The 16326-nt window shown below is 59.8% G+C and overlaps 1 protein-coding gene across 1 annotated transcript; it reads right to left on the bottom strand.

The window, feature by feature from the left end:
• Positions 1 to 898: 898 nt before the first annotated feature.
• Positions 899 to 16094, bottom strand: FSCN1 (fascin actin-bundling protein 1). Its single transcript, XM_005549063.4, has 5 exons — positions 15142 to 16094; positions 4145 to 4301; positions 3940 to 4061; positions 3523 to 3690; positions 899 to 2242 (listed from the first exon to the last, which is right to left on the bottom strand). The coding sequence occupies exons 1-5, from the start codon at positions 15971 to 15973 to the stop codon at positions 2040 to 2042; spliced, it is 1482 nt and encodes a 493-aa protein (XP_005549120.1). The 5' UTR covers positions 15974 to 16094; the 3' UTR covers positions 899 to 2039.
• Between the last annotated feature and the right edge of the window lie 232 nt (positions 16095 to 16326).

The following is a 16326-nucleotide window of genomic DNA, read 5'->3' as shown; positions in this document are numbered from 1 at the left end:
GGCCTGCAGCACCCTGGCTGCCCCGGGAACGCCCCGCGTGTCCCAAATTCCGTCGCCATCACCGCCTTCCCAGCGCAAGACTGGGCACCCGGTCCCGCCGCTCCAGGCTGCGCCTTGCTGCTGCTCCCCTGTCTGCGCAGCTGCTACCCCTAGGGGCACCTGAGAGTGCATGAGGCTGCACGTGGTCCACGAGCCCCTGCCCAGCCCCTGAAGCCTAGGATGCAAAGGGAGGCTCAGAACCTAGGTCGCCCCGACTGTGGCCTTGGGAAAGTCTGGAAACAGTCCTCAGCCTCTGATCTGCCAGATATCCCCAGGGCTGCTGGTTCCAACGTAGGCACTGGCTCAGGCCCAGGGTCGGCCCGGTCCATCTTACGGGACGGTCATCCCCCACGGGGCCCGGGCAGCATCTCCCAGCCCCAGGGGCACCCCAGCCTGCTGTGTCTGGGGACGTGGAAGGCCCAGATCCTTGCAGTGTGGGGCGGAGCTGCCCCTACCACCACGTCCCCTAGTCAAGGGGCACATGTCAACTAGAGAAGAACGTGGGGTCTCCTGGTTTGAGTATTCCCTGGGCTGCACCTTCTAAACATTCAGTGTGCAGCCCCCAGACACCCCGAGGCCCCCTGCATGGTGGATGTGGCCTACGAGGAGCCACAGCCACTTCTCAGCACAGAACTGCTCCTAGTGGCTCTGGGGGTCCCACGGGCCACAGCCCACCCCCTCCCAGCGCCCCTTCCCCCGCTTAAGGAGGTGTGCTGGGCCCACAACCTCCGGAGCACCCACTGTGGCCACGGCCTCCCTCCAACCGCACCCTCCCAGCACTGAGCTGGTGAGCCAGGGCGCCTACCTGTCCCACCAGCCCTCCCACCCACCTCAGCCCCAAGACACACACAGGCCGGCCTGGGGCTGCAGACTGAGTTATTTTATTTCGCTATTTCCAGTTTGAAGCTACTATCATGGGCGTTTAGAGTTATACAAATGACACTTACAAAAAATAAAAGACCAAGACACCCAGAGTGAGATGCATGTCGGGAGGGGGGAGGCTGGCAGCAGGGGGGCCCCGGTGGCTCACCCCAGGGCTCCCCGAGGGGGGCGACACCTGGCTTCATCCCCCCAGGAGGCCCAGGGAGCACCTATCACAGCGGGGGCTCTGGCCCAGGCGTCCACAGCCCATGCCCGGGACTGGACAGGAAGGATGGAAAGAGGGGGCTGAGATGCACCCCCTGGGGAGGGTGCTGAGACCCCCCCCAGATCACTCACTACTACAACCAGGCTTGCCTGGGACGCCTCCAGCAATAATATTTCATTAAAAAAAATACTGATTTGGTCATTTTCTGGAAATGAGACAGGAGGAAGACGGCCCCCACACCCCTACCTTCCCCCTCCACCCCCCTGGCCGAACGTGCAGCGGGCAGACCCTGTGGCTGTCACGCCCTGCCACTCTGGGGCAGGGAGCCAGGCTGAGCATCTGCCACGTGGGAGAGGGGCTGTTTCCAGCCACCACCCAAAAAAACACCAAGGGTCAGTCCTAGCCCACCTGACGGCTTCCCTTCCCAAGCAGGGGTTTCACGACAGTGCATCAGGGAGAGCCACTGACAGGCTTGGGACACGTGCCCAGCTCCTAGGGGGCTGGGAGGAGGTGGCCGGGAGGGGAAGGAGATTCCAGTTAAACTACACGCCCAGGGCTCCCAGCTCCCAACCACCCTTTAGCCGCTTCCAGAGAAATAAGGCTCAGAGCCGTCTGAGGTCAGAAGAAAGAGGTGCCAGACGCCCTGTGGCAGACAAGAGGGCAGGGGCATCTGAAATGCCTCCCAGGGCCAGGCCGCAGCCGCTGACCCGAGGGGAGTAGGGAACCCGGGCGGAGGGGAGAGTGGGGAGTCCATAGGGGCGACAGGTGGGGGCACCGTTTTCTCTGGGGTTTCCAGTTTGAAAGGCAAGGGGGTTTGCCTCCCGCCCTGGAGCCCACCTGGAGGAAAAGGGGTTAGCAGGGAGGGTTGGGAGGAGCCGCCTTGTGGGCAGGGGTGGGGAAGGGCGGGCAGGCCCTAGTACTCCCAGAGCGAGGCGGGGTCCACGGTCTCTGCCGAGGCCTTCAGAACCCCTGCATGGTCGCCCTTCAGGTAGCGCCCGCCCACCTTGATGGCCACCTTGTTGTAGTCGCAGAACTCGAAGAAGAAGTCCACAGGAGCGTCGCCGCTGCTGGTGACCGCGGAGTCGCTGCCCACCATCCAGTATTTGCCTGTGGAGTCTGGGGAGGGGTCTCTATCAAGCGGTGCCCAAAGCCCGGCCCCCCACCCCCACCCTGGACAGCGGAGGGTGGGCACGGGTGTTCCCAAGGGTGATGCCCCACCCTCCAGTCCCGGCTCTGAATGAGCCAGGGTCCCTATGGCCCCCACGTCCTCCTGCCCGTGATGGACACATGAACGAGGGTCCTAGAACGTGTTCTGCCCGGCCGCGGTGGCTCACGACTGTCATCCCAGCACTTTGGGAGGCTGAGGTGGGCGGATCACTTGAGGTCAGGAGTTTGAGACCAGCCTGGCCAACATGGTGAAACTCCGTCTCTACTAAAAATACAAAAATTAGCTGGGTGTGGCGGTGCACACCTGTAATCCCAGTACTGTGGGAGGCCGAGGTGGGCGGATCACTTGAGGCCATGAATTTAAGAACAGCCTGGCCAACACTAAAAATACGAAAATTAGCTGGGCATGGTGGCTCCCATGCATAGTCCCAGCTACTCGGGAGGCTAAGGCAGGAGAATCACTTGAACCCAGGAGGCGGAGGTTTCAGAGAGCCAACATCACACCACTGCACTCCATCCTGGGTGACAGAGCAACACTCTGTCTCAAAACAAATAAATAAATAATAAATTTTTAAAATATAAAAATTAGCCGGGTGTGGTGGCACGCACCTGTAATCCCAGCTACTCGGGAGGCTGAGGCAGGAGAATCACTTGAACCCAGGAGGCAGAGGTTGCAGTGAGCCAAGATCGCACGACTGCACTCCAGCCTGGGTGAGGGAGTGAATCTCAAACAAACAAACAAACCATGTTCTGAATCCTAACAGGCACCTCTGGGTTATTGGGGGTCCTCCCGGGAAGGGGCTCCAGTCCCATAACCGAGGCGTGTCCTCCCCTGCACACCCTTTCCAGAACCTCCCTGATCCCTGCTCTCCTCCCCCTCCCTGCTCTCCCCACCCCACACCTGCTGTCCTCCCCCTCCCTGCTCTCCTCCCCTTCCCCCTCCCGCTCCCTGCTCTGCTCCCCCTCCTTGCTCTCCCCACCACCACCTCTCTGTCAGATGGGCAAGCTAAGTCCCCCCAGCCATACAGACAAGAGGGAAAGGGGCTGCTTGCATCCCCGAGTCCCTGGTGGCCACTGGACACCTGTCCCCTTAGGGCCCAGAATGGCCCTGAGCCAAGCCAGGGTCAAGTGTGGGTGCAGAGGGCGCTCCCCGCAGCCCTAACCCCAGCCCAGACCCCAGCCCCCACGGAGGGGTTCCCTGCCCAGCAGCTGCCTGCAGGAGAACCTGCCTTTGATGTTGTAAGCGCCATCGTTGAACTCCAGCTGGAAGACGTCATAGCTGGAGCGGTTGGCGTCCAGGGTGCCCGTGACCTTGCGGCAGCCGATGAAGCCGTGCTCCCCGCGGAACACGATGATGGGGCGGTTGATGAGCTTCATGAGGAAGAGCTCTGAGTCCCCTGTCCCAGAAAGAGTGGAGTCAGTGTGCCTCCTGGCAGGAGGTGGGGTGGGGGCTGGGGTGACCAGAGAGGGAGGGCCAGGAGCTGGGGTCACACAGCAGTCAGCCCCAGGGTAGGACAGTTGCAGGGCCAGTCCAGGGGGATGCCCAGCACAGAGCAGGCCTTGATTGGGGCTACCAAGTGACCATGGCACGGCCAGACCCTCCAGGACTCCAGGACGGCTCCGGGGAACTGGGGCTTTGGCGGTACCTGCTGTCTCCACCGAGGCGGCCAGCTGCCCATTCTTCTTGGAGGTCACAAACTTGCCATTGGACGCCCGCAGTGTGATGCGCCGGTCACGCCACTCGATGTCGAAGTAGCAGCTGGCATTCCTGGGGAATGGCAGGACAAGGTCAGGCGGGGTAGCCCAGGCAAGGTGGTGGGGGGTGGTGACAGGTGGGAGCGGGGCACTCACTTGGTGGAGGCGGTGGACTGCACGCCCCCAGTAGCTGTCAGCGTCCAGTACTTGCCCGTGTGGGTACGGAAGGCACACTTTTTGGTGTCGCGGTCAATCTCCAGCTGGAAGGTCTCCTGGTCGGTCTCCTCGTCCTGATTGGCAGACAGGTCCATACCTGCGGAGAGGAGGCCTCGGGCTGGTACAGGGGCCCCGCACCCCCTAGTTCTGGCGGACCACAGCCCTGAACTCACAGAACTACACATGCAAGGGAACACCACGGGGCGGGGTGGGGCAGGTGGCCAAGACCCTACAGTGGCACACATCAGAGAAATGGAGGCAGGGCCGGTCAGAGGCCAAGGCCAGCTACATCTGTTCCCACGTGACTTTCCCCAGTTAGAGAAATAATGGGGCCAGGGACGGAGGCTCATGCCTGTGATCTCAACACTTTGGGAGGCCAAGACAGGAGGATTGCTTGAGTCTAGGAGTTCGAGACCAGCCTGGGCAACAGAGCAAGACCCCCGTCTCTACAAATTATTATTATTATTATTATTTTTTTTTTTTTTTTTGAGACGGAGTCTCGCTCTGTCGCCCAGGCTGGAGTGCAGTGGCCGGATCTCAGCTCACTGCAAGCTCTGCCTCCTGGGTTCACGCCATTCTCCTGCCTCAGCCTCCTGAGTAGCTGGGACTACAGGCGCCCGCCACCTCGCCCGGCTAGTTTTTTGTATTTTCTAGTAGAGACAGGGTTTCACCGTGTTAGCCAGGATGGTCTCGATCTGCTGACTTCGTGATCTGCCGACCTCGTGATCCGCCCGTCTCGGCCTCCCAAAGTGCTGGGATTACAGGCTTGAGCCACCACGCCTGGCCCAAATTATTTTTTTTAATTAGCTGGGAGTGGTGGTGCACACCTGTGGTCCCAGCTACTTGGGAGGCTGAAGCAGGAGGATCGCTGAGGCAGGAGGTTGAGGCTGCAGTGAGCCGTGATTGCACCACTGCACTCCAGCCTGGGCGACAGAATGAGACCCTGTCTCAAAAAAAACAAAAAGGATCAAGAATCACTGCAGGGTCCGGGTGCGGTGGCTCAAGCCTGTAATCCCAGCACTTTGGGAGGCCGAGACGGGCGGATCACGAGGTCAGGAGATCGAGACCATCCTGGCTAACACCGTGAAACCCCGTCTCTACTAAAAATACAAAAAACTAGCCGGGTGAGGTGGCGGGCGCCTGTAGTCCCAGCTACTCGGGAGGCTGAGGCAGGAGAATGGCGTAAACCCGGGAGGCGGAGCTTGCAGTGAGCTGAGATCCGGCCACTGCACTCCAGCCCGGGCTACAGAGCAAGACTCCGTCTCAAAAAAAAAAAAAAAGAAAAAAAAAAGAATCACTGCAGGAAAGACATTCTTGAGCCAACCAGGAGGGTCTTAATGCAGCCCAGAATTAGATGTGAAGGATTGATTACTGTTGATCACGTTGTGGTTACATAAGAAAATGGCCTCATTTTTTTAGAAACACAGATGGAAGTATTTTGGGATGAAATGCCCTGATGTCAGGGATTTGCTTTAAATACAAAAATGGTATAGAAAAGGACAAATGGGCTGCAGCCCAGCGGAACAGCGCATCTGGGGGGGCCGTGTCTGGGGGTTCATGCTATTGTTCCTGCTTTTATGTAAAAGTTAAAAGAATAAGACATAATGGTACGTGTTCCTTTCCTTTAGAAAACTCATAAAAGGCCCAGGTGCAGTGGCTCATGCCTGCAATCCCAGCACTTTGGGAGGCCAAGTCAGGAGGATCATTTGAGACCAGGAGTTCAAGACCAGTCTGGGCAACTTAGCAAGACCCTACTTCTTTTTTTTTTTTTTTTTTTTTTTTTGTGAGACGGAGTCTCGCTCTGTCGCCCGGGCTGGAGTGCAGTGGCGGAATCTCGGCTCACTGCAAGCTCCGCCTCCCGGGTTCACGCCATTCTCCTGCCTCAGCCTCCCGAGTAGCTGGGACTACAGGCGCCCGCCACCTCGCCCGGCTAGTTTTTTGTATTTTTTAGTAGAGACGGGGTTTCACCGGGTTAGCCAGGATGGTCTTGATCTCCTGACCTCGTGATCCGCCCGTCTCGGCCTCCCAAAGTGCTGGGATTACAGGCTTGAGCCACCGCGCCCGGCCCGCAAGACCCTACTTCTAAAAACAAACAAACAAACAAACAAATGTTAAAACCCTGTCTCTAAAACAAACAGGAAAAAGGAAACTATGAAGTCCTACATATCCCCTTCCCACTGCACTGCAGAACACCCCTGTGTTGGCAAATACACCTTTCTTTCTTTTCAAGACAGGGTCTTGCTCTGTTGCCCAGGATGGAGTGCAGTGGCACAATCGTAGCTCACTGCAGCCTTGACTTCCTGGGCTTAATGATCATCCCACCTCAGCCTCCCTAATAGCTGAGACTACAGGAACACACCACCACATCAAGCTAATTTTTTTTCTATTTGGTAGAGACAGGATCTGGCTATGTTGCCCAGGGTGGTCTTGAACTCCTGGCCTCCCATGATCCTCCTAACTCAGCCTCCCAAAGTGCTGAGATTACAGGCACGAGCCACCATGTGCCCGGCCAGTGAATACACAACTTTCTAGTTCTTTTTTTCTTACACATACGGAACATGCAGGCTGCCGTGGTAGCTCACGCCTGTAATCCCAGTACTTTGGGAGGCTGAGGCAGGCGGATCACCTGAGGTCAGGAGTTCTAGACCAGCCTGGCCAACACGGTGCAACCCCGTCTCTACTACAAATACAAAAATTGGCTGGGCGTGGTGGAGCACGCGCCTATAATGCCAGCGGCTTGGAAGGCTGAGGCAGGAAAATCACTTGAACCTGGGAGGCGGAGGTTGCAGTGAGCTGAGATTGCGCCACTGTGCTCCATCCTGGGCGACAGAGCGAGACTCCATCTCAAAAAAATAAAAAAGAAAAAAGAAACATGCACAGATGTCCTCTGTCTCTGGATTTGCATACCGTTTTCTATATGGCATATTTACATGTTTCTGTGTCCCTAAAAGGTCGAATGGGACTGGCCAGGCGCGGTGGCTCACCCTTGTAATCCCAGCACTTGGAGAGGCCAAGGCGGGTGGATCATGAGGTCAGGTGTTTGAGACCAGCCTGGCCAACAGGGTGAAACCTCTTCTCTACTAAAATTACAAAAAAAAATTGGCCGGGTGTGGTGCCGGGCGCCTGTAATCCCAGCTGCTCAGGAGGCTGAGGTAGAATTGCTTGAACCCAGGAGGCAGAGGCTGCAGTGAGCTGAGATCCACCACTGCACTCCAGCCTGGGTGACAGAGCAAGACTCCGTCTCAGAATAGGACCCCAGGGATCTCTATCATCGGGACGCTTAAGGTCCTTTCAGGTTTTTTCTCCCCTAAACTATAGTGCAGTTGCTATTCTTTTTTTTTTTTTTGAGATGGAGTCTCGCTCTGTCGCCCAGGCTGGAGTGCAGTGGCCAGATTTCAGCTCACTGCAAGCTCCGCCTCCCGGGTTCCCGCCATTCTCCTGCCTCAGCCTCCCGAGTAGCTGGGACCACAGGCGCCGCCACCTCGCCCAGCTAATTTTTTGTGTTTTTAGTAGAGACGGGGTTTCGCCGTGTTAGCCAGGATGGTCTCGATCTCCTGACCTCGTGATCCGCCCGTCTCGGCCTCCCAAAGTGCTGGGATTACAGGCTTGAGCCACCGCGCCCGGCCAATATTCTTTTTTTTGAGAAAGAGTCTCGCTCTGTCGCCCAGGCTGGAGTGCAATGGCACAATCTTGGCTCACTGAAACCTCTGCCTCCTGGGTTCAAGCAATTCTCCTGCCTCAGCTCTCCTGAGTAGCTGGGAATCCAGGTGCCAGCCACTATGCCCAGATAATTTTTTTGTATTTTGAGTAGAGATGGAATTTCACTATGTTGACCAGGCTGGTCTCAAACTCCTGACCTCAGGTAATCCGCCCACCTCGGCCTCCCAAAGCACTGGGATTACAGGTGTGAGCCACCACGCCCGGCCACACAATTGCTATTCTTTTTTTTTTTTTGATCTGGGGTCTCATTCTGTCCCCAAGGCTGGAGTGCAGTGGCGTGATCTCGGCTCACTGCAACCTCCGCCTCTCGGGTTCACGCCATTCTCCTGCCTCAGCCTCCGGAGTAGCTGGGACTACAGGTGCCCGCCACCACACCTGGCTAATTTTTTTGTCTTTTTAGTAGAGACGGGGTTTCACCGTGTTAGCCAGGGTGGTCTTGATCTCCTGACCTCGTGATCGGCCCGCCTCGGCCTCCCAAAGTGCTGGGATTACAGGCGTGAGCCACCGCACTCAGCCCACAATTGCTATGCATTATAACTCCATTGCTTTTGCATATCCACGTGGATTCCTCCAGCTAAAACCTGGAGGTGGGATGTTTGGCTCCAGCAGCATAAATTCACATTCCCCACGCACTCTGGATTCTAAGAACTGCAGCAGCAGAGGCGTCTGCCGGGCTCTGTATGGCTGCCTGGCTCAGAGCTGGAGAATGTCTTCGTTTGGGCGCCTTTATGCCACAGGAACCCCAGCGGTGGGTGGCAGGCATCACCCACAGGAGAGGGAGGCTGGGGGTGGTGGAGCCCACACCAGAGGACACATCCTCAGTTCCTTTTTTTTTTTTTTCAGACAGGGTCTTGCTCTGTTGCCCAGGCTGGAGTGCAAGTGGCCCAAGCACGGCTCTCCACAGCCTCCAACTCCTGGTCAAGGTATCCTATTGCCTCAGCCTCTCCGGTAGGTGGGACCACAGGCACTCGCCACCATGCCTGGCTAACTTTAAAATTATTCTGTAGAGATGGGGGTGGTCTCGCTATGTTGCTCAAACTCCTGGATTCAAGCAATTCCCCCCCCGGTTTGCCTCCCAGCATGCTGGGATTACAGGGGTAAGCCACCGTGTTCAGCCTCCCCATCCTGCTGTATCCTCACGCAACCAGCTGTATCCTCACCCAACCACGCATCCCCACATCCGCACCACAGGCAGGGATCTGCATCCAACTTCACAAAGAGGGAGACTGAGGCTGGTGGTGGCGTGTCCTTGCCTAAGGTCACAGGGCAAGAGGAAGTAAGGGTCCGGCTGGCTTTCTGGATAGGAGGTGTGTGGGCCTCTTGCCACGCCCTCTCCCTGCCCCACCCTCCTGTCTTTGGGTCCCTGGCCTCACACCCTGGCCCGCCCCTTCTTAGAACCCCTTGGGCCCCACCTTCCAGGTTCCCTGGGCCCCCTCAAGGCCATAGCCCGTCTCCTCCACAGCGTCCACTGCCTGGGACTCCATTGGGTCAGCTGGCTCGGCCACCGCACCCCAGCCAAGCACGGGAGGAGGATGAGGTGAGGAGGATGAGGTGAGCAGGTGCTGGGTCCCCAGGGTGCCAGGACCATCCTAAGGCCACACCCCAGGGAACACAACGAGGGCTGGGGCCTCTGCTCGCTCAGCCCTCCACTAGCTAAGAGGCCCTGCAAAGGTCTGGCATGCCCCACCCCCACTGCACAGAAGCCGCAGGGCTGCAGGGAGCTGTCAGGCCAGCCACACCCGCACAGCTGCCCTCACCGCCCCCTCATTCTGCCCTCACCGCCCCCTCATTCTGCTCAGAAGGGCCTGCATGTCTACAGGCAGGGGCTGCACCCTGCTCTGTTCAAAGCCACTGCGTGGGCCCTGGCCTGTGCAGGCTACACAGCACCACCTGTCCAACACGTGGGGGGGTCCGCTGATCGGAGGGAAGTTAGGGACCAGGTAAGAGGACAGCCTCCTGCAGGCCAACCCCAGCAGCAGAAAGGACGGAGGGACAGGTGCTAGGTCCACCTCAGCGGCAGAAAAAAACAGAAGGCATCGGGAGCTCCAGGTTCCCCAGAAAGAGGGGCAAAAGGAGAAGGGGGGGTTGGACAGTGGAACAGAAACCACATTGGAACAGCCTTGTCCTAGAGTTTACAGGGCTCGTCCTCACACAGCCTTGCAAATAATCAGGGCGCTTACCAGCCCACCTGGAACAAATGCAGGAAGCCGGGAGGCTCCTTCTCAATGAGACTTCCGATGGCTGCGCTGGGCTTAACTGGGGGCAGCCACAGGGCCACGTGTGAATGCACACAGGCCTTAATCCTCCTGGCAACTCCATGAAATTTACACTAACCTCATGCCCCAGGCCAGAGAAGAAAGGGAGCTTGCCAGCCTGGCCCAGGACCACACAATTGCCGCCATTTGTACCACAACTCAGTCCCCTTCAGCCTGTTGCATTCAATCCTGGAACTGGTTTGATGCAAAGGCCTAGGCCAGCCAGTGAGGCACCCACCGCGCGGGGCCAGGCACCCTTGGGTGAGTGCCTTCCCTGCACCTTTCCTCAGTTTCCCCACCTGTCAAAAGGGCCCAGCCACTTCACTCTGCCAGGATGTTGAAAGGATTTAGGGGCCTGGTGCCAAGTAGACATCAGGTCCCACCCCAGCAGGGAGGGATGGGGGAAAAGGGAGTCGTCCCCCCAGTCCAGCAGGGCCCCTCCTGGTTCCAAGGCCCTCGCTTGGCCTTGGAGTCTCTAATTAGAGCTGTGTTACTATGGGAACAGGATTTTCTTCAGGATTTTTCTTTTCATCAACAGAGGCACAGAAATCCTGAGTCACAGGCCCACAGAAGCCCCCAGGAGCCAGGAGATTAAGAGTCTCCTGTGCTGGGCCCACAGGTACCTCTCCCGCCTCCTTCCAGAGAGGTCTAGGCCCCTGCCTGTCCTCCCCTCACGGTGGCCTTCCCTGTTTCCAGCCTTTGAGTCATCCTCTCTGGTGTTTTGGTTTTTTTTTTTTTTTTTACTTTTGTTAAAAATTATTTTATTTTAAAGTTTCTTTTTTTGTTTTTGTTGTTGTTTTTTTGAGATGGAGTTTCAGTCTTATTGCCCAGGCTGGAGTGCAATGGTGCAATCTCAGCTCACCAAAACTTCCGCCTCCCGGGTTCAAGCGAGTCTCCTGCCTCAGCCTCCAGAGTAGCTGGGATTACAGGCATGTGCCAACCACACCCGGCTAATTTTTATATTTTTAGTAGAGATGGGGTTTCTCCATGTTGGTCAGGCTGGTCTCAAACTCCCGACCTCCAGGTGATCCGCCCGCCTCGGACTCCCAAAGTGCTGGGACTACAGACATAAGCCACTGCACAGGGCCAAAAAAATTTTTTTGAGACAGGGTCTTGCTCTGTTGCCCAGGCTGGAGTGCAGTGGCATGATTTCGGCTCACTGCAGCCTCGAACTCCTAGGCTCAAGCAATCCTCCCATCTCGGCCTCTTGAGTAGCTGGGATGACAGGCGTGCATCACCATGCCTGGCTAATTTTTTTTTTTTTTTTTTTTTTTTTGAGATGGAGTCTTGCTCTGTCGCCCAGCCCAGGCTGGAGTGCAGTGGCGCGATCTCGGCTCACTGCAAGCTCCGCCTCCCGGGTTCACGCCATTCTCCTGCCTCAGCCTCCCGAGTAGCTGGGACTACAGGCGCCCACAACCGCGCCCGGCTAATTTTTTGTAATTTTTAGTAGAGACGGGGTTTCACCGTGGTCTCAATCTCCTGACCTTGTGATCCGCCCGCCTCGGCCTCCCAAAGTGCTGGGATTACAGGCGTGAGCCACCGCGCCTGGCCGGCCTGGCTAATTTTTTGTATTTTTTGTAGACAGGGGTTTTGCCATGTTGCCCAGGCTGGCCTTGAACTCCTGGGCTGAAGCCATCCTCCATCCTTGGCTTCCCAAAGTGCTTGGATTACAGGTGAGAGCCAGTGTGCCCGGCCTTCTGAACCATTCTCTCTATGGTGGCTGAGAGGGGCACACCCTGGTTGCCTCACACCCTCTAATCCCCATCACCACCCCCAGGCCGTAGTCCCCAGAGGCCCCTGGTTTGTTCAAAACAGACACTCCCTGCATCTCATTTAGAAGAGGGGTTCTGGAATGTTCTGTGGCTTCACCTTACCACTCCACTTTCCAGTCGACTCCTGCAACCACCTGGCCATTTCAAATGCCTCTGCATCTTTATACAAGCCATTCCCTGGGTTCAGAATGCCCTGCCTCATGGGGAGAACTCTTACACATCCTGCAACGCCCAGCTTGACCAGCCCTTCCTCAGTCAGCCACCCTCGGAGTGGCTAGGAGAGGGCATGTCCCAAGCCAGCAGGGAGGACAGGTCCTATCCCTGGCATGGAGCCCCGGATGCAAGGAGGTCAGTGGGAGAGGACACGAACAGATGTGAGAGAAGACAGGAAGTGTGGTGAGGCCAGGGTAGGTGTGGATCAGGTGTGGATCCTGGGGAGCAGGGAGGAGCCCGGGGCGTGGTGGGAAAACAAAGGAGCACTCACTCAGCCGACCCAGCCTCTGGTGTGATGGGCTGAAAGGCCCTGCCCAGGGCAGCTCTGGGCCAGCCTGAGGAGGCCTGGAAGGCACACTTTACAGATGGGGAAACTGAGGCTGAAAAGCAGGTCACAGCGTTTTTCAAAGGGGAGCATCCTGCCCCCACCGGGCCCGCCCGTGCAGGCCTGCAGAGATGATTCACATCCCCCTGCCAGCTAAGCCCGGATCCTCCCCTTCCTGGCTGGCGTTCCCCAGCATGTGTGTCGGAAGCAGACACCTCCCCCTTGCCACGCAGGCCCGTCCAAAATGGCCTCTGCAGACACGCCCCCCACGCCCACCCCTGCAGACTCCAGTTCCCCAAAAGCCCCCCAGGAATTGGCTGACATATAGAAACGAGATAAGGACACCAAGATCTGAGGCCAGAGGAGCCCCAGCCTCGGCCCCCAAGTGCCCCCACCCCCCGGTTCCACATGCCTTTAAACTCCAGGCTGAGCTATCACCACCACCTCTCCTGGCTGCAATTTCTGGTTCCTCCCACCCTATCAGCCTGAATCACACCCCGGACACCCCCAGCAAGCTTCTCAGGAGAGGCGAGTATCTGCCCAGGCTCGCCAAAAACACCCTCAGGTTCTCCACTCCTTCCTGCCCCCCAGGGCCAAGGCCACCTACTTCTGCAACTTCTTCCCCACAGGAGGCTGTGGCTGCAACCCCAAGGCAAGGACCATAGCCCTGCACTAAGCACCCATCGAGGGTCCCCCGACCTCACAAGCTTCCTCCCAGCCACACTGGGCTTTCTCTGTACCTTCCTGCCATAGCGCCTTTGCACAGGCGAAACCCACTGCCTGCAACGCTGGTCCACACACCCCCCTGATACCTGCCACCTTCTATTCATCCTTCAGGCCAGCTCAAATGTCCTGTTCGGAAAGGACTCACCCATCTAATACCCTGTACCCGCTGCCTTTTCCTTGACACTTTGTAATGTCCCCAAGAGAATGGGAACCCCACTCGGTCACTCATGGCTCAGCAGTTGCCCTCAGTAGGGCTCAATGCCTGCTGAACAGGTGAGGAGCTCTGCCTGCCCTAAACTGTGGGCAATAGGAAAAGGGGTTTCTGGAGCCAAATGCACCCACTTCTGCATGCTGCTTACTTGTGCGTCACTTGCTGTGTGACCGAAGACAAGCAGCTTCACCTCTCTGGGGCTTAAGGTAGCAAACCTCAGGCACAAAATGGCCATTACCCCAAACAGGCCTCCGCCCTCACCCCTACTGCCATGGGGGTCTTTCTCTCTTCTGCAGAGCCCACAGCCAAGAGGGGGGCCATAAGGAGGGCTCCTTCCAAGAGGAGGGATGAGGATCCAAACTGGGCTCCCGTCCAGCCATCTCCAAGGCCTGGGGTCCGACTTCCTATCCAGGGAAAAAGATCCCCCCAGGCCCCTCCCTCCCGCGGGGCCTCTGTCTGCAAGCAAGGAACAGCTTCTCCGCCAAGAGTGGAAGAGGACGCCAAAAGGAAGAGAAACCCCCTGGGGGAGAATCTGAGAAAGAAGGGAAAGAGGGGGCGCCCATTTCTGGCGCACAGTCGCACATAGCCGTGCCTGCAGGAGGCCCCGGAGGGGACGGATCGAGTTGCAGTCAATTGTTCCCGGCGAGCGCCCTAGGGATGGGTTCACCCGAGGGTAGGGGCTTTCCGAGCGAGCTGGCCTAGGGTCTCCTGGCTCGCGCTGAAGCCGCCCTCGGTCGCTAGCAGAGCGGAGCTCAGCGCACCGGCCCGGAGACGCGCGCGGCGGGCGAAGGGCGGGGTGCCTGGAGGGCCGCCATCCGCGCCACGCCGTTCCCGGGCCGCGGCGCGAGGAGGGAGACCGCCTCCTGGGGAAACTGTGGACCCGAGCTCTGGGCCCGGGGGCGACGCGGGGGGCTTCTCTGCAGGGGTGACCCGCAAAAGCCTATCCCCTCCCCCGCCCCGCCGCATCTGGTTTTCCCATCTGCAGAGATGGAGCAGGACAAAGGGGGCGAGGGAGGACCCAGTCGAGGCGACCCGCCCCCCTGCTCACAAAGGCCGCGGCCTCGAGCGCGGGGCAGACGCGGGAGGAGGGGCTGGGGGGAAGGGCAGACACCCCGCGCGCCCCCCCACCAGCGGAGGCCGACCCCGCCCGGCAGCGGGAGGAGGTGGAGGAAGGCCGGGCAGACGGGGAGGTGGAGGCGCGCCCCGCCGGGATCAAAGGCCTGACTAACCTCCCCCATCTCGCCCGCGAAAGGCTGCCGGTGGGGATGGAGGCGCGCCCCTGCGAGTGGCGACCCTTGCCTCGGATCCCCGGGCCTCAGGCCTGCCGGCGGGGGGAGGGGCACGAGGAAATGGGCGAGGGGCGCCCGCTCCCCAAGAGCTGGGGCCGCCTATCCGAGGGATTAGCGCGCGTGGGGAGAGCCGAGATTGGGCCGGGGCGTTAGGAGGGTGCACGTACGGTTGCGACTCCGCGGAGTCTAGGGGAGCCCACGACCCCAGCCCGGGGTGGGAGGTGGGCAGCGGTTCCCGAGGATGAGCAAAGCCCCACCCCTCGCCCCTTCCGGGCTGGGTAGCCCGCGTGCCTAGCGGGGGCGCACTGGGCAGTGCTTCGGACCGCAGCGGCGCCGCGGGCGAGAAAGGGCGGGAGGTTGGAGGGGCGCGGGTGGGGTGCGCTTTGTGCACGGACTGGGAGAGGCGGGGGCAGCGTCCCCACTCACCCTGGCGCGTGGACACGTTCCTCTCGTTGGCCGCCTGCAGCACGACCTGGGCGCAGCTCTGCTCCAGGGCAAAGAGCTCGTCCTTGCCCACCTTGGTGGCCTTGCCCGCCTTGAGCGTGCCGCTGGGCCCCGACGGCGCCAGGTAACGGCCCTCGCAGTCGCGGAAGGCCACCTTGCCGGAGCGGAACTCCAGCGTGTAGCCAGTAGCCGGCTCGGGGCGCGCCACCAAGCGCCCGTCGTGGCGCAGGAAGCGGTGGTCGGCGGTCTGCACACTGTAGCGCTGATCCTGGAAGGCGAGGGTGATGAGCGAGTCGACGCCCCAGGGCACGTCGCGGTCCACGGCGATCTCGTCGGCCGGTCGCGCGCTCAGGTGCGCGTAGCGCTTACGGGTGACGCTGTAGATGTTGACCTGCGGGTGCATGGCGATGTGCACGCTCCACTTCTCGGCGGGGGACACCGTCTGCGCGAAGCACGACAGGCGGTCCTCGGTGCCGCCGAAGTAGCGCCGGTGCGCCTCGGACTGCAGCGACCAGCGGCCGTCGTCGTGCGCCACGATGAGGAAGCGGCAGTCGGGACCGGGCACCTCGCGCTCGCAGGTCACGTTGCCGTCCTTGTCCGCCGCCAGGTAGCGGCCCAGGTGGCTGCGCAGGCACACGGCCGCGCTGCCCGCCTCGTCAGGGGGCTGCTCCAGCGTCCAGATCTGCTTCTTCTTCAGGCTGCTGGCCGACGCGTTCACCTTGAACCCGAACGCCTCGGCCGTCAGGTACTTGTTGCCGCAGTTGATGAGGCCGAACTGGATCTGCACCGCCTCGGCTGTGCCGTTGGCGGTCATGGTGGCGGTGGACGGGAGGCCGCGGCGCGGCCCCGGGAGTTGGGTGGCGGGTCCCCGCGGCAGCGACCCTGCTCCTTTGTTCGGCAGCCGCGGCCCGCGCGCACCCTCCGCAGCGCTCCACAAAGCCGGGCCCGCGGCGCCCGGGCCCCTTTATAGGCGAGGTGACGTCAGCGCCGCCAGGCCCCGCCCCTTCCCCGCCCCCGGCTCCGCGCGGGTGGGGGCGCCCGGCCGAGGGACAGGGCGCTGCGGCCCCCGCTGCTGCCCCGCCGGGGCTCTCACCCCACCGGTGTCCTCGCCCCACCCCGCAGCGCCGCCGCCTGAGGACACAACCCCTCCCAACCCCGGCTCCCCGC

The sequence above is a fragment of the Macaca fascicularis genome, chromosome 3 (genome assembly GCF_037993035.2).
Source record: "Macaca fascicularis isolate 582-1 chromosome 3, T2T-MFA8v1.1".
Lineage (NCBI taxonomy): Eukaryota > Metazoa > Chordata > Mammalia > Primates > Cercopithecidae > Macaca > Macaca fascicularis.
Note: the sequence above shows the minus strand (reverse complement) of the source record. Positions and strands in the feature narration are given on the sequence as shown.